At 39.7% G+C, this 18,099-nt stretch overlaps 1 protein-coding gene across 6 annotated transcripts in view; it reads right to left on the reverse strand.

Annotated features, from left to right (window-relative positions):
- The window catches only part of LOC148329930 (golgin subfamily A member 7B-like), a 178,079-nt gene that overhangs the window by 20,380 nt on the left and 139,600 nt on the right, over positions 1-18,099 (reverse strand). For 4 of the 6 annotated variants that reach the window (XM_088305519.1, XM_088305517.1, XM_088305518.1 and 1 more), the window contains 2 exons: positions 10,538-10,597; positions 10,104-10,200 (listed from right to left, as the gene is read on the reverse strand). In XM_088305519.1, coding sequence (XP_088161645.1) covers positions 10,104-10,136 — 33 coding nt within the window. In that variant the 5' untranslated portion in view covers positions 10,137-10,200; positions 10,538-10,597. Of the gene's footprint in view, positions 1-8,564; positions 8,908-10,103; positions 10,201-10,537; positions 10,598-13,431; positions 13,953-18,099 lie in introns of those variants that run through there. The other 2 variants (XM_088305520.1, XM_088305523.1) reach the window with 2 other exon arrangements.

The raw sequence follows: 18,099 nt of genomic DNA on the forward strand, positions 1-18,099 counted from the left end.
TCTGCCTTGATTGCAATTTAAATGAACTTTTTCGGCATTCTATGTTTACTTGACTTTTTTAGTTCTTTCGTCAATGTCAGTGTTGCCTTTAATAAATTAAAGGGAAATCCATCCAGCTACTTATGTTGGCAAGGAGCTGGCGCTAATCAATTAACTGATCAGTCAATTCATCCCGTCTTGAAGTGATTGACGCAAAATCGAGTGGACTACTGCAGTTGATTCATCCGCAACTATTTTGCCGTCCACAAAAGTCCAACTGGATATTTTATTTATTTTTGCTATTTTCAGCAGGAAAACTTAAGTCATAGCCTTTTATGTATCTAGCTTAGTTTATTTATCATAAACAATTAATACCTTTAAAAATTAATTTTGCCACTTGCTGTTGACTGAAAATGACTTCCCATGTGCTCACGGCTCAGGTAACGACCAATCAGAATCAAAATCAGAATGCCCTTTTATTGTCATTTGTACTCAGCCTACAACAAGATTGGAGCTTTTTTTCCTTGAGAAAAAAAGCATTGTGTATCTTTTTTTTTCCTTCTTTTAGGTGAGACTGGAACGGTTTAATGGCATTTCCATTCATTTCAATGCGGAACGTTGACTTGACATGCAAACTCATATCTCAAGACACCACTGGATATTGCAAAGTGTTCAATGTTGACTAGAAGCACAATAAGGCAGGACAGTAAGGATGGGCGGCTCAAATGATGGATTGAGGGATTCCTTTATGGAATTTTATTCAATGCACTCTGAGTACATTTCATAGCTTAGATGGTAGCATGATTCAAAGATCGTGCAGCCGAGAGGAGTCGCTTCTGCTGCGGCGGTGCCGCACGAGCCCGCATCTACTCTTTTTTTCTACTCTGCCGTTAGGAAGTCACCCCATTAAACTTTCAGCTGGGCCCACTTTGATGCACCATTTGGTCTACTTTCACAAACAGCAACTTCCTTTAAGTTAATGAACCGCACGGTCCACCCCTGATTGTTATTTATTTATGAGGGAAAGCGAATAAATCTCTGCGATTTGACCGTAAAGTATTGTCGGTAAGATAAGAAGTGCTTAGAAGATCGAGAGCGATTTCACTTGGTTAAATCTATTTTTAGGCAAAACTATTTCCCTGCACTTGTTTAACATTATGACTCATGACAAGGATTGAAATTAGATGCTCTTGCTATCTAGCTCTGCATTTCCTCCCACCCTCCTGAGGATATGCTAAATCACATTCTTGGCAAAGACACGCTTTGTTTTGCACACACACACACACACACACACACACACACCCCCACACACACCCACACGCTGTATCCACCAATTCAGCACAAGTCGTGAATGAATGAAAGCAGAAGACAAAAAGATGGAGGAGCTTAGAATCATGCATCATTTGCCAGGATCTTCCTCCTTGCTCCACTTTGCTACGAAAGATGCTAATCGCATACGTGCACATATTGCTCTGAGGGGGCCGCATGGAAACGCGTCTGCCGTTAAAGGGAACAAATGCATTTGTTTTTTTTATTATCCATACTATCAACTAAAGATGTGTGCTTCAAACTGCTCCAAGGAACAAGAATGATGGGTGACGTTAGACAACCTAGTTTTAGTCTTTTCCCGTTTTTCGAGGCTGTTCCATGCAAGTGAGAGACTGGATACATCAGAGCCAATGGCAAGTCCGTCTTTTGTTACCATGACAACCGTGGGGCGTAACATGCGCCTTACGACTATGTGTGAGAGCAGATCCCAGGGTGTGGGGGGGAAAAAATGAGCGCCCATAGAGAAAAACATATTTTATATTCTCTGCATTATGAATTTTTAATTTGTCATTAGCTTTAGTTTGAACATTTGCTATTTCAAATTATGTTTAAGGAGTTTTTATAAGGGGGTTTGCTATCTTTTTTTTTTTGGCATTTTTGGTTTGTTTTATTATTAGTTTTAGTTTTCTTTGTATGATGATGCAAGTCCTTACTGGCTGAGTCGTCTTAAAACGACTCTGACCTTGTTGTCCTTCCCTTGGTGCCAGTTGATTAACTTAACTTAACTCAATCGGACTTGCAGATTTGTTGGTGTTTTTCCTCTTGTTGGTATTCCACACCAATCATCACTTCCACTGCAAGACACTCATCTGTGACAGAGTCGTAATCAAATCAATTCCTCGACCACTTTCTCCCACATCTACAGGAGTGCTGGCATTTTACAAAAATGCTCTTCATCACCGCTGTTATATTTTGATGCTAATATATTGAAAGCACAAAATATTGTAAAACAATTAAATAACCTGTCTGTAATCCATGATTTTATTCATTATATTGCCTAACAGAATCTTTTTTTTTTTTTTTTTTTTAACCACTCCCAGGTGCCTCCGAAATGCTGAAAAAAGATTTTTTTTTTTTTAACACGAACTTGATATTCCCATGTTGTTGTCTTTGGAAGAAATATAATCATGGTCACAGTTTTGATGTATTTACAGTTGGTTACATGTTGGCAGGTCAGAGTTTTCTATTTTTGGTAAGGAAAGTAGGTAGCATCACATTGCCGCTCCGCCAGCGTTTGCGAAACTGCATTTCAGCAGAAAAGAAGAGCTTTGCTTCAGCTTTCAAGAGTTATAACAGTGCACAAGAGGCCAATAGTTGTTCACGTTTCATACTCCACGTGATTTATATTCCAGTAAAAAAATCTTGGTTTCCTCCTCACTCCAAACCGACACCTTCTATTAGATGTGCGTGCTGTGAAATGATGGGGAGGGGGAAAAAAAGAAGCTCGGCTTGCACATATTTTTCATACTTGCAACAACACGTCTTGAAGTTTTTGTGGTAAACATTATTTGAAACTGTCAAATTACACCATCACCTATACGGTCGGGTTTAGTAGGAAATGAGTAAGAAACAAAAGTGCTGCAGTATACTGTATTGTCACTGGACTACGCTTATTAAAGTTTGGGAATTTTAATTATAGTTTATTATAGTTAGTTTATATTTTGTTTTGAGTTTTGTTTTTGGGAAGTTTTAATTAGTTTTCAGAGTGGCTTTGTTAGTTTTTTTTAGTTGTAGTTTTTTTCAAAAGCACTTAGGTTTGATTAGTTTTAGTATTAGGTTTTGTTTTTAAAAATGGTATTTTACTTGTGTGCAAGAATAGAAAAAGACCACGGTAAATACTGTGCAGTGAAAAAAAAAAATTAAATCCATCCATCAATTATCTGAACCGCTTCTCCTCACGAGAGGCGCGGGGGGTGCTGGAGCCTATCCCAGCTGTCATCGGGCAGTAGGCGGGGCTTCACCATGAACTGGTCGCCAACCAACCGCAAGGCACACAAAGACAAAAAACCATACGCGCTCACACAATTTAGAGTGTCCAATCAACCTGCCATACATGTTTTTGGAATGTGGGAGAAAACCGGAGTACCCGGAGAAAACCCACGCAGGCAAAGGGGAGAGCATGCAAATTCCACACATGAAGGCCGGAGCCAGAATCGAACCTTGCACCTCAGAACTGTGAGGCCATCGTGCTAACCAGTCGTCCATCGTGCCGCATGTAGAAAAAATAAAATCAATAAAAAGTTTTTTTAAAAAAAAATCAATTTTATTTTAGAACTGAAAAAATGTCAAAGTTTAACAGTCCAAAGACTTTACAATCAGCGCCAAAAAACAACCAAGGCTTGCACGGTGCCAGATCTTGCATCCTACTGCGTTGTTCATGCAAGAGCGCACATTACTGATTGCATTTATGACTTGACTTCCCCTTTAATGCTGAAATCTATCAAAAATGATTTTTATTCCTATTGCATTGTAACAATAAAGGCAATTACCAATTAGCATTACCACCAACTGTCTCATTCTATTCAAAGTGTACACTGCCGATTGCAGAAACTGCTGCAACGGCTTCGACAAAACAAAAACAGAGCTTCACAATTTTCAATTTTGTTAATAGTTCAATCTTTGTGGCTCTCTGCTGCGTACCGATCGCCACTTCAGTCGAAGATGTAGACGCGATGGTAGGCACAGCGACAAAAATCTATCTTTAACGACGTTGGTCGCCTCGTTTGATTAACGAGTGATTGTCAGTCTACTTGTGCGTGCACGCTCAGCCCAACCGGAGCATACAGGACCGTAAGAACAGACATGCACAAGACAGCACAGTCTGTTGGAGCCTCACTTACTGCATGTTTGCAAGTCGTCTGGGCCTCGTGCCACAGCAAACAGTCTTCTCCTATTGACTTAACCACAACTTGTGGATTTGTCTCCCGTGCACAAATACACATTTTCTGACAGTGGAGCACATCCAAAGATGTCCCGGTGTGACAGGAAATGAGAACGTACAAACCAAAAAAAAAAAAAACATTAACTTGGAAGCGTTGGAAGCTAATAAACATCTACTAAAATGCTTGGACAAGTCGAGTGAAAATAAACGGGACTCCGGTGAAACTCCGCTTTGAACACTTAAACACGCTCCAGCCGACAGAAGTGCAAGCTGCATGATTGGCAGTCGGCTTCTATATTTCAACACTCACATGACTCCCTTGTTGTGACTTCTGTGGGAAATGTCCTGCTGGCAAATCTTATGCGACTTGAACATTTTTGGGATTCGGGGACCAGCAGATGTTCTCGTGTTCCGATAACAGCGATGGATTTTTGGCTTCTTTTGAAGAAACGGTCAAAGCAGCTTCTCTTAACGTGTTTATCACCGGAAGCCCATCAGGCAGCTTAATTAGCCGAGTAAGGACACACTTTATCTGCATACACCAGAAGGACTTTGTGCAAAAATACGTGTAGTCGGCATTCTAATGCAAATCATAATCTGATCCATGATAATGAATATCTGTTTGTTTCAAAACATATTTCCTATATTGGTTGTCTTCATTAGACACTGGAACAGGTGTGGGCAAACCACGGTCCGGGGGCCACATGCGGCCCGTTAAACGTTTTAATCCGGCCCGCCAAATTTGAAAAAAAATTAAATGAATAAACCTTGTTAAAGTTGTATTTTTTAAATACCAAGATTTTTCAAAGACATATTTTGTTGTGATTCTTTTGTTCACTTTCATTTAAAATTAAATGTATTTTTTTTTTTCACCGGATGAGGTGACGTTACCAAAACCCTCCATCCATCTGCACCCTTTGACTATGTTTTGCATGCTCGTAACGTAGAGACGAACAGATGTGTGTGATGGTGAGCTCTGAAAGTGATCAGGTATCCTGCAAGAACGCAACAAAGCGCCGGTCAGAGGGGATCGGTTTGAATAGAAGCAGGTAGCACTTGAATATTTATAGAGTCCCATTATATTCTACCAGCTGCTCACAGGTGGAAAGCTGATGATTAAATAATAGAGAGGAAGTGGAACAGGTGTTGCATAGAGTGCATATCGAGTAAAATAAATAATTATTTATCCTTCAAGTCCTTTCATTTCATCCATCCATTTTCTATAGCGCTTGTAGGACCTGAGCTCTTCTAATACATCACTCGCTGATGCTTTTAGCGTCGCTACCCGAAGGAAGGCTGACACAAAACAGCCAATAAGAAACAAGATGAGCGTTGACTATGTACAGAATACATGAGCCGTAGACGCGTACGCGCAAACAAAAGCACAAAATTACGCAAGAATCTATCTCTAACGAAGCATCGTAGCTAAAAATACAACAATGCAATTGAACAAGACAGCTGGAGTGACACGCTGGGGGCAAAACAGATCTGCTTTCAGTACGCTTCAGATCACGGAAGCGATGTTAGCTGCATTTAGCTCCACTGGGGGGGGGAGAAAAATGTTGAATAGAAAAAATAGAAAACAACAACGAGTAGGTGATTTCCCTACATGTAATCCCTAGTGGGCAACAAATGCTAATTTGACGTCAAGGACAATATAAAATGAAATCCCCCAACTGGTGACTTGATGCTAATAATGTGGAAATAAATGGAAAAAGGAGTAAAAAATGGCGTCTCCATTTATTTGTCAAGGCAAAAAAAAAAAAAAAAGGCCCATTTTCTGCATTTTTTTCTATGCCTGACACAGTCATGACAATGCGCCACGATATCATGACGGCACCCGAGTCAAAACTTCTTTTTGCATCTTGAAATTCCAGATAAACTGCGGTTAATAATCACATGTGCTCTGTCTTTCTTCGGCGAGCACCAGAAGCTAAAGTTGAAGTGCACCACCAGTCATAGAATATCCAAATCAAAGTCATTTGTTACCAAAAAGCAACCTGAGCGCCCGACAAAAAAGAAACAGCAGAAAAGCCTAAAAGCTTGCAATAAAAAATTGTAAAAATATAGAAAAATATTTGGAGAGCTTCTCAGTGAGGAAAAAAGGCTAAAAAAATCGAACACAATTTGTTCTTAAGAATCACTATCGGCTTTCCTACAGTACTTCGTACAGTAGGAAAAAAATGAACAAAAACCAAATTTCAACCATGTTATTTCTGTTGTTTTGTGCAAAACAACCCAGAAGGTTTAGGTCAAATTAGTGGCTAGCTCAAATTTTTATTTATTTTTTTTATTTGGAGTGGGGTTGGGGCGGTTATTTATTATTATATAATATTTACATGAACAGACAATCCTGAGGACACCCACAAATGATGTCGACATTTAGCATAATGACCTGACTTAATCATTTAAAATGATTTTCTTTCTTTGCCCATCAGTCTTAATGTCAAAATTAATTCGATCGCGGTATGTCACTCATTCGGATTGAAATTGCCGTCAGTGTTATCCGGTGTTAACGTGCATCCTTTTGCATTCTTCAAGCTTTGCAAAATGATGATTGTAATGCAGACACACAACAACACAGTAAAACCTCAAATTCCACAGGCTCCGGTCTCGTTTTTGGGCCCCGATTTCATGGTTTCCACTTTTTTGAGACTTTGGTCTCAGTGCACCGATTAGGAGTTATTTATTTGACCGCGGGGCTTCTTTCCAGAATGCAGCTCAAAATAGTTGATACGCTCAGCGGCAGCCCCTGCAGGTTTGAGAAAAGACCCCACATGTTTGTGTTGTGTATCTTTGTTTTGTTGCCATGGTTGCACGCTGCGATTTTTTTTTTCTCCAATTGGATAATGGATGGATTTAAGTTTGAGTGATTTCCCAAGATGAATTTCCCTTTCCAGTTGTAAAGGGGCTGTAAAGCAGAAGGGATCAATAAGTCAACATATTTCGCGAATAATACTAGTACATATTCAAATCATTTCAACTGTATTTTAGTACTGTTAAATTTGAGTGGTCTGATTTTATGTTCCTGCATGAGGACTGCATTTAAATGAACGAAAATCTGGTTGGAAATCTTCTTTCAAGGTAAATATTATGAGTCCGACCAAAATGCAGTTCACAAATATATATGGAAAAATATATATGTATATGGAAATGTACTAAAATTATTTGCAGTCATTTAAAAGAAAAACTTTCGGATCACATTTTTTTTTTTTTTTGCAAAATATAGACAAAAATCATTTAAAAAAATCATAGTATGCATGGGTAAATAAATTAAATAACTACGGTAAATGGTTTCAGAAAATGGTAAAAAATAAATAAATAAATAAAATAATTTTTTTGGATCCAGCTCACAACTTGATTTTTTTTTTTTTTAGTTTTTTTTTTTATTGGGTTGTGGTATATTTAAACAAAAAATGAATTGAATGCATTTAACTGGCTAATGTAGTTAGACCTACATTATCTTGGTTTATGTGTAAAACTTTGGACATCGTGCTCAGAAATATCCATTGATGGTGAAAGTCCACCAGCCGGTACTGTCTGTTTGTTCTGACCTTTTTTTTTAATTTTTTTTTTCAAATGTATTTCTATTCAAGGGACAGCCAGATCAAGATTGGCTTCAACTCAACAATTTGACTTCTATGTTTTTCAACTATCGCCAGTTAGGTGAAAATGGCCATCAGCAAAATTGTGGCAACACTTGCCACTCGCAAGGCAACATCAAAAAGCAACTTGGAGTCCAGATTTTGGGGTTATGAATTGGACCTTTTGCACGCAATCGTCGTACTTCAGTTAACAGAGCATATAAAGGGGAAGAATTTGTTTTGGGTTTCTGCTTATTTCTTCCAAATGGCACCACTGACGGGGAAAAATAGAGTAACGTTGAAGTTGGAACACCCTCCAAATTTTGTCTTTTTGGGGATAAAAAAAAAAAAAAAAAAGGCTGAAACTCAATATATATTTTTAAAGGTGTTCAGTGACACAAGTGTTATGCACTTCTTCTCATCCTTAGCGTTGAAAAATCTTCACATAAACATCGCCTGTTAAATCAATACCGCTTTTACGATGTGGACTTTAAAGTAAATTTCAGTTTTAACACCACATGGGGCCTAACTTTCCATTGCATTGAGGGAGGCGACTGCACACAATGTGACAGATTGATGTTTGCGAATAAAAACGTGTATGAATATATGCTCCACTCGTGTGAGCCTTATATACTCCATTCCCAGCCAAGTGAAAAAAAGTGGACGCGAGTGATGAGGCTCTTGTGTCCATTCCGTCTTTGCAAACAGTCCGACACCAACAGTAAAACATCGACCCTTTCTGGCTTATAAGCACTTTATGAATTCACAGTCCTGTGTGGCATTGAGTATGAAAAGTGGACTTTTATGAGCTTCACAGCTTTTGCAAAGTCCTATCCTGACAACTTCACAAGCTTCGAGACTGATCCCTCGTGTGGATATTAGAATACCACCAGCAATGTTCTCCCAACGGAAAGAGAGGAAAAATGACCCTGTCAGGACTTAGAAGACAGAGTGGTCGAAAATCCCCTCCGTCGAATGTTGGAAGTGCATTTGGGCTGTAGAGTGTGCAGCCTAAAAATGGCCTGGCTCATCATCTTTGTGAGAGTTCACCCTCGTTGATATTTAATGGGCTCCTTCCACACCAAACGCATCCAAGCACAACTTCGATACCTTCCACAAACTGTTCCCACAAATCTGGACGCAAAACAAAAAAAAAAAGTGCAAAAGGTCTCAGTAAGAAGAGAACTTAAGATTCAGGGGTCAAATGATGTTTAAAAAGTACTCAAATTTAAATCTCAACGCGCCCCAAATATTTTTTTTCAATGAGGTAAACGGGTCAATTTATCGAAAATGAAAATTTCTTCAAGACGATGACAAAAATACGAGGTAAAGCAAAATGTCATTTCCATTTTGATGTAAAAGACAACATTGAATATTGTAAAGCAAAACCCAACTCCACTCAAGGAAAGGCCAAATACAAATGGCAGGTATTGGTATCGGGTCGATACCGGCCCCATTTCAATGTCCTGGATACCACTCACGATACCAAGACGCTCTGGATGCTTGTATTTTATTCTGTTTTATCTTTCATCAATTTTTCATATTTTTCTCTATTCATCAAGAACAGCTGATATGACATTGTGATCATTTTGTTTACTTTATTTCCATTGTTTCATGCTCAGCAGTTGAACCTGTATTATTTTGCACATCAATTTAAGAGTTGTGGGTTTTATTTTGGACTTTTGTGAATTAATTTTCAAATTAATCCTAAATTGAGAGTTAGCCGTTTGTGTTGCAGCGTGACAGTTGTGCCTTTTGTCATGAATGCATAAAAGATCTTCGTTTAAAATGATCTGTCATTTGTTTAATAGAAATATACCAAAAGTATTCGCGGTATCGGTTACTTGGTATCGGTACGGCCGTGAGCAGGGACCTCAGGACCTCACGCTAATAATGTTATGTCTTTGAGTCTTCGAGGCAAGCGGATGGGTGGGTGCTGTCATTATTGTTAGTTTGGTTCATAAGTGCTGGACAGTAGCAGCATGTGCTATTTTATAATTTTTTTATTCAAACTGGCCAGGTCAAACTGATATGTTTACTACCTTGATACCGATGGTAATTTTGGGGGTGGTTGAAGTTGCGCAAATAAAATAAATTAAATATGGCCATGGTGAAGAGACCAGACGGAAACGTGCAACAAAACCAGCGGAATTTGTGGAGCCGACAGGGAAGGCCAGCTACCTTCCTGCCTTCAGATGGCGCAGCAGATGGTGAAGTCCTGTGGGTCCACGCAGCAGCATGCTGAAATCCAACCCGGCATCGGTATACACCGCTCCTTTTTCTGCATCACTTACCAGTGACCGTTACATGTTTCTTCCTTCAATACTCACAAGATGAGTCAAAGAAGGCGCCATCATGGTCATTTTCACAGTGGAAGGATGGAGAGAGCAGTCCCGGTCCCAAGGCCAAAGATGTCAACAGCGCTCTCTAGTGGAGAGCCACAAAAAGAAGGACTAAGAGGAGAATGCAATTTGAATTGATCTAATCACGGCATTGCGAGTATTTGGACCTTGGAGGGTTGCGTATTTGCTTTAAATTGTTTTATTTGGAGAGAAATGGAATCCCAGGGTTATTATGGGATGTGTAATTCTTTCTCTGTTTTTGTTGATCTTGGCAAAACGGCGGAAGGAATTTGAGATATCTCCTCGGCGTGTTTTGTTTTTGATTATTGAATTACAACCATCTGTTGAAATCTATTTTATGTTTTAGCCACAAAATAGATGTTTAACAGTCATAACAAGCACAAGTAAATCCAAGTGCTTACTTATGTCAAAGTGTGTAATCGGCAGCTTCGTGTTTGCTATGAAGTCTGGGCCACTTTCTCCTGGGAAGACAAACACAGGAAGTAAATATGAACATAATATGATTATCATGTTTGATGATAAAAATATAACGGACATTCAGCTGATGCTTTCTCCCCCCCGAAAATGAATTACAGTGCAAATCTCACACAAGCGTAAATCGACGAATAGCGTGCTTAGTTGGAGTTGTTCGGAAACACACAAATCTTCAGAGATATTTTTCTGAGGTGGTTCTGATCCGTCCATCTAACCAGCGCCAGCACCTTCGTCTGTCCACCGAGCTCGGCAGGGGTGACCGCCGACCGGATCAGAGAACTTGTTGGCCTGGCTAACCTTCAATCAGCTATTTTCCAACATCGGGGAGTGAGACGAGCTTATTTTTAGAGCCCGCCTGTGTCTTGAACTCAGGAAATTGCACCTTCTCTTGTTCTTTGACTCGAAGCAACGTGAGCTCTCACCATCTAGCAAATACCCCGTCACCTCTCCGGCAGTGATGGAGGCGAAGTAGCGCACGCGAGAAAAGACGTAAGATGCAAAGTGGAAGCACGGACGTGTCGGTGTGAGAAAAAGCTGCTTTACATTTGCAAAAACGCCAGACAATGATTTGAAAATGTGGGCCAGGTCAACCGATGGATCCAAGAATGAGATTTTGTTGTTTACCTCTTGGAAGAAGACAGACATTTGAGGGGGAGTATGAAAAGATTCTTGAAAGAGCTCCTGCAGAGATGCGCCGCATCCTGCCAAGATTCTCTTCAAATTACCAAGCTTCTAAGGATCCGCTTCCAGCAGTCATGATTCATCTTCATTGATGAAGTGTTCCAGACACTCGTCAAAACCTGAGCATGCGTCAAATACAAATAATGACCCAAATTTCCAGGCGCAGGCAGTACTGGAATCTGTGGATCGGTAAGTTGGTTCCAAACAAGCAAAATCTTTTTTAAATACTCTTGAGATCTGTTCATATTCGGAACAAGAAGTTCTTCTCATTTGCGTGGGATGTCAGCAGCTGGTACTGGAATGAAGGAATGGGGGAGACATTTTTGTGGCAGTTGTCACCAACACCTGGCAAATACAGTAACGGCATTTTAAGAGTTCGTTAACAGCAGATGACAGATTGAATGGTAAAGAAACGCTGAAAGAAAATCAGCTCGCATTTAAATTGGACTTTGTCATAGAAAGACGAAGGTGAACAGCTGGATTGTGGCGTCTGATCTGAACTAAACGAAGCTATCAGGGAGTAAAATTGGTGAAAATGCAGCTCTTCAGAAGGAACGATTCATTAAAGTCATTTTGAATCATTTTATTTTGAAAAATGGCACAATGAAGCGCTCAGATTTACTGGACGATTTATATCTCACCTATTCTTGGTGATGAAGAAGATTCAGAAGAATTATGTCATCTTGTGTAATGCGAACATGCCGCCTCCAAAATGGCCAACTTCAAAATAAAGCTTAGAAAAGAAAACCTTGAGTCATTGATGCCAATGCATCAAAACCCTTAGTGGACTTTTACTTTGAACTTTACCCTTGTGGTGGCGTAACGTCTACCTCGACTTCCGTTTTCAACCTTTTTGGCTAGCTTTGTCGCAGTTTTGATTGATATTAAAGTAACACAACGCCATCCTGAAATCATTCAGTTGCTAATTTAGCATGCTAACAAACCGCTAGCTAACTATGCAGTCATTGTATGACATGCCACAAGTCGCCAGCGTTAGTGGCTACTACTGGCTAGCAGCTAGTTGTTAGCATTAGCAAGCCAGCTCCCCCTGCCCCCCAACACCGGTTGCCAGACAGAATATCCATCTGTCAATTTTCCATATCGCGTATCTTGTTCAAGCCCATGGGGAGTTGAAATCCTTTCCTTGCTGATTTTGGTTTAAAGGCACACTACATAACTGGACTGGTCGCCTGTCAATCACATTCAGAGAACGTCAACCAATCACACACATTCAAACAGTCACCGAGTGACTGAACCCACGGTGCCTGAATGGAAGGCAATGCGAGTGAACGTCCACGTCGTCAGTGACTCGAATGCCGAAACTTTTGTCTGGAAAATGCTAACAATCCAAAGTGCATGTCAAAGCAAATATTTGATGGTTTGTTGAACAAGTAAATCTGGACCACACGCACAGCACACCAGGATTGGGATGTTTACATCATCTTGCCTTTTAATCTCTTTCTCTTGTGTTCCAGTGAAATTAAGGAACAACAGAGCTCAAGACCGAAACTCTTCAGGGTGGAAAGAAGGAGGGAGAATGACCCTGTTTCTGTTATTTTTAGGCGGCCTAAACGGAGTGGACAGTGGCTCCTCCTTGAAAACTTCTGTTGTCCAGATTGGGGGAATGAGTGAAACAGGAGGACAACCTGTGAGCTTGTCCCGTAGACGGATCATCTGTCGAGAAGGGTGACAGGAGGCGGAACAGATGGACAGAAGCAAGTGGAGGTCAACCATGTAGGTGGGACTGCTCGGGAGGTCTCCAGAAAGGCTAGACGGAGCCACAGATCTGCTTTGGAGGTCCGTCGAGAAGCCGGCCAAGGTGCTACTGTTAGTGACGAGGTCCATTCCAGTAGCGCATGATGATGATGTGAAAATTGGTAAGAGGTAAGAAGAAACCCGATGATTTTTAAGCAGGTGCCGTCAAAGAAGAGCGGAGGGCCGGAGTGGATGCGTGCACGGCTGAGTGAGTCTTCGATGAGGTTCAGAATGCGTACTCAACACAAAATAGCTTTCCACACGCCTAAGGATCATCGGAATAACACGACAATGTTTCAGCTACTACACGATTTACACCCGTCAGATTGGTCGGGTCGGTGTGGATTACGCTTAAATGAAGGTTCAGAACCTGCCAAACACATACCTGACTAATGACGGTGATATGTGAGTGGGTGCGCCTGAACGCTCAGCACACTGCAGCTCATTGATGAAGACTGGGAAGATTTTCCTCAGACGAGGCATGAACCAGACAGGCGGTCTTGAGCCGGACAGTTTTCTCGTATGGGGCAGACATGGAGAAAGTGAGAAGGACGAGAGAATTATGATGCCTTTCTCATTCCCAAGTTGGTATTGTCCAATCGTAGCAGAGGTGGTCTGGAAGGCGGCAACGTCGCCGCCAATGTCAGAGCTCACCTCTTCTTTTGCCAACAATGTACAGTCGCACGTCTGGGTACTGGAACGGTGAAAAGAACCATTGTACCGAGGCATTACCTTCGTCTTACTTGTTCTTTTTATAGTAGTTTGTTCAGCAGGTGGATCATTTGCAAAAATCGTTCCAGACAAGGATAACATTTGAACTCTGTATGAATGCGCTCATTGAAATACATTCAAGTTCTTTTTCTTTCTGTACGTTGACGCCAGCCAGCAAATTATTGTAGTCCGATATCTTACTTTGTAACTTCACGACCAAAAATTTTAATCATTCGATGATTCACTGCAAATTTATTTTTATTTTATTGTTTCTATTTAAAAAAATTTTTTAATTATGTATTTTTATATATTTATTTTTTAAAGTATTTTCTGGACTACAAGACAACTCTTTTTCTGTAAAAAAAAAAAAAAAAAAAAAAAAAAACGATATACAAGCTGCACCGGGCTATACACTGCAGTTTTCTATGTTGAAAAAAATGAGTTGTGTATTGTATGTACTGAGTGATTTTCATAAATTTCTTTTTTTAAAAGAAAATAGTGTCTTTTAACATGGCAGCAACTTTGCTAATTAAAAGAGAACAGACCCGAGAGAAAACAAAAATTGAGATTTATTTCGCGTATTTTCTGAACTATAGTGCGCCGCCTACCGGTGAAAGGAAAATCCACAGAAAAGCAGCACCGTTGTATAAGCCGCACGGTTCAAAATCTACGTAAACAGTAGCGGCAGATAGTCCGGAAAATACGATAATCATAAATATTCATATTCATCCAATACAACAGATGACAAAATTCTGGTTTTAATCAAATATGTAAAATGTAAATGTAGTCCATTTTTATTATTAACCCAAGAAACATCAAGGGTAATTCGTTTTGGTTTAAAACAGATGTTTTGGGAGATTCCAGGGCTCTTTCTAAAAACACCTTGTGTATCAAATTGCATTCGGTTGTACAGGACGACCGCTACAAATTCAAGTCACGCATAGAAAGAATACTAAAAAATAAATAAATAAATACTTGAAAAGAAAGGTTAAAGTGCAAGTGGTCATAAATCAAACATGAGACAAACAGTTGTTGATGTAAAACGTTGCTTTTAAGCAGTCAAGTATGCTGGCGGCGAAAAAAGTTTTCACCGGGAAAAATAAAACATTTAAACATTTAACTTTGATCAAGAGATAAAAATGCCGTGACTGAAATTTGTTGGAAACCTGCCTCACGTTTTTTTCCCTTCCAAGGAAATCTTATTTCAAGCTCTGATGAAGCCAAAAAAGCAAAAATTTTTATTATAGCCACGCCAGAGTCATTTAAATAGTGTGCCTTGGACTTATGCGTCCACACACATCCTAGTCAAAGAGCAAACAAACTCAATTTGACAAACTTTTTTTTTTTTCATCTCCAACTTCCTTGAATTGACATCCTGCACAAGAAGCAACAATAAGTGCTGTCACAAACTGTGCCAACCGCAAACGCAATTTTCAACGTAATGGCACCATGAAATGAGCCTATTTTGTTATTTGTTTTAATATTCACAGATGAGTTTAAAGGACTACACTGAAAAGATTATATATGAATTTTTTTATATATTCTTTTTAACGAAATATAAAAAATCCCACTTAAACGCAAATTAATGGTATTTGTTGTGAAAGTTGTACAAAACTTTTTAATGCACAATAACAACTTTGTTCTTGTTAAAAGAAATGGACTTTTCTTATAATATATAATAAACTCTTGAAAAATGACAATTTTATTCTCATAAATTAATCACCTGTAAAATGATGCTCATTTTTTTTTGGTCCCTATTTGCATCAAATTACATCTTTTATCGTGTCAACATATGGAATTAGCTTTTTTTTTTTATTTTTAATTTATTTTTGGGACAAACACTGTAAAAAAAATTTTAAATAAGAAATAAAAATAAAATAAAATTAAAAATATTCATTTTGAGGTGTTTTTACTCAGATGCCCTTTTTGATGAGTTTTACATCTGTAGTTAAAAAAAAATCTGATATTTTAAGATTTTGACAACAATCTCTAATCAATTAAGATTGACATATTCTATATAAATATTTACTGTCACATTTAATCACATTTGCTCTTATCAAAAACGGCCACATGATGGTTTTCAACCCTTTCCAGCATTCTTGTACGATAAAAGTTATTCCGATAATTCGCAATTAGATTTTTATGACACAGTTATGTAGCGTTTGGCTGGAGTGGGCCTGAGAATGAGGGGAAACCTCATGAAAGATTTGAAATAATGACTTGTGAAGACCCAAGTGCCAGGACCTTTTTTTTTTTTTTTCTCCCATTAGGCAAAAATGTTATCTCGCAATCTTTCACAGAGATACGGGATAAACACTCCTATCTCTCTCTTTTTTTTCCTCAATAGAGGGGACTTAACTGATGACCCTGGCCATTAAAGATGTGAGGAAGGAGGGCATAAGGGGACACCCACACATAAAAAAAATGCACGCACACACACGATAAAGATGAAGAGATAGCGTCAAGAGTCACTGAGGTTTCTCACTGTCCTCATTGACATATTTGGAATGATCCCCGGAGAGACGATGAGAGGCGGCTTGCTCAACGCTCTCGTCCGTCACGCAGATAAGTCGACTTAACAATGAAGTGTACAAATCATAAATCACGCAAAAATCATCCCACGCAAGTCATTCACCCTCGGCTGCGCTTGACCGACTTGGAAGCTCACGGTGGGGTTGATTCAAGATCACGCTCTACTTAAAGACCAAAGTTGAGGCGTGATAGATGAAAGAGGAGAGTCATCAAGTCAGCGGTCATCAAAGATTGAAATCACATCACATTTGTTGAGTCCAAGTGCTCTGTTAATGAATAGCTTCTGTTAACGAACCAGCCCCAAAGTCTGTGAAATCTTCACAATTCAAAATGTTGCTGTTTGGATTATGAACGTGTGTGTATATTATTTCATGAGACCACAACTGGGAATAGTTTGACAAACAGTTTGCTTGCTCTTGCGTATTGCTAATCTGGAAATTTTTGAGTTTGCAGTCAGGTCAATAGTGCATTCATTCTTTAAATAAGCAGTTAATATTAAAAAAAAAAAAAAAAAAAAAACTTTTGGCAGAGTATCAGGGGGTTTAAGAAAACTGCATCTATTAAAAAATGGAAGAAAAAAAAATCACAATAAAGATTTGAGGCGTGTAGAGGTGTGGGAGTGGCCACGGGGGTGAGCACAGATTGACAAGGGGTGTGGCCTTGGACACCCTGTAGCTCCGCCCCTGGAAAAGAGAGGTCAACAAGGTTCAAAATAAAGGGGAAAAAAATGAAACATTTCCACAGCTTTGTCAATATATGTTGCTGAATGTGATAAAACACTCCCAAAAAGTTTTTTTTTTTTTTTTTTGGGTCAACTGAAGACTCCAGTCTAAACTAACCGAATGTGAGCAGTATGTGTGTGATTGGCCACTTGAAGGTTTACCCCATCTCTCGCCCAAAGTTATCTAGGTTACTCGATAGATGGATGGACAGGCGCTTTTCAACAATCGTTTCTATCATTTAGATCTGAGCTAAAAGCAATCGTATGAGTGGAGTTGCAGCAGCTTTAGAAAAATCAAGAAAAATGATCCACTTGCCAGAAAACCTGCAGGAAACCCATTTTCCTGTGTATCAAGTGATAGAAAGCCAAGTGCATCCGTCTATTTCCACACAAGCAGCAACTGTGTGAATTCTAGCACAGTAGTAGCACATTTTAGCCCAAAATGCTAACGACAGCCGTCATCTCTGGCATTGTGACAATAACATTCCGTTGGAGGTGTGCTGCTGTAGCTTCAGTTTGCCAGAATGTGAGTGTTTGTGATGTATTGTGTTTGAGGAAGTCTCCCATTGCTCACACGATTTTGACTGGAAGCCCTCCCACTCACACACACACACACACACGCACACACAACTCCTACTCCTAATTTGCTTACGCCTTTCTCTCCTGTGTCTCAATGCGTTGGCTTCCATGACGGTGATGTGTTCAAAGACCCTTTAGAAAAGTCGAGCTGAAGCCATTTGGAAGGCTTGCTTGTGATGGGAGGTGTGCGTGTGTATGGCAGCGGACAACGAGGAGAAACGGGGAGTCGGAATTGTAAATGAGTGTGACCCCCGATGTCTGCGAGAGAGAGAGAAAAAAAAAAGAGGGGCAAACGGGTGACAAATCCTCACAGAGTGAAAGCAAACAGTTGTCAGCACATCTTCTCACTGCGGCGGTCTGTGACAGGCATCAACGGCCTCGGCGCTTTCTGACCGTGTGGCGTTAAAGTCGTCCGGCATCATCGCGTCGCATTTCAACAAGCATGCGTGTGTGACGCTCACGAGAGTCAAGAAACGGAACATGTCGAAAATTGGGAATATCCGACAAAAT

This window comes from Idiotropiscis lumnitzeri, chromosome 9 (assembly GCF_059441095.1).
Source record: "Idiotropiscis lumnitzeri isolate Australia: NSW breed Sydney's pygmy pipehorse chromosome 9, RoL_Ilum_1.0, whole genome shotgun sequence".
NCBI classification, from domain to species: Eukaryota; Metazoa; Chordata; class Actinopteri; order Syngnathiformes; family Syngnathidae; genus Idiotropiscis; species Idiotropiscis lumnitzeri.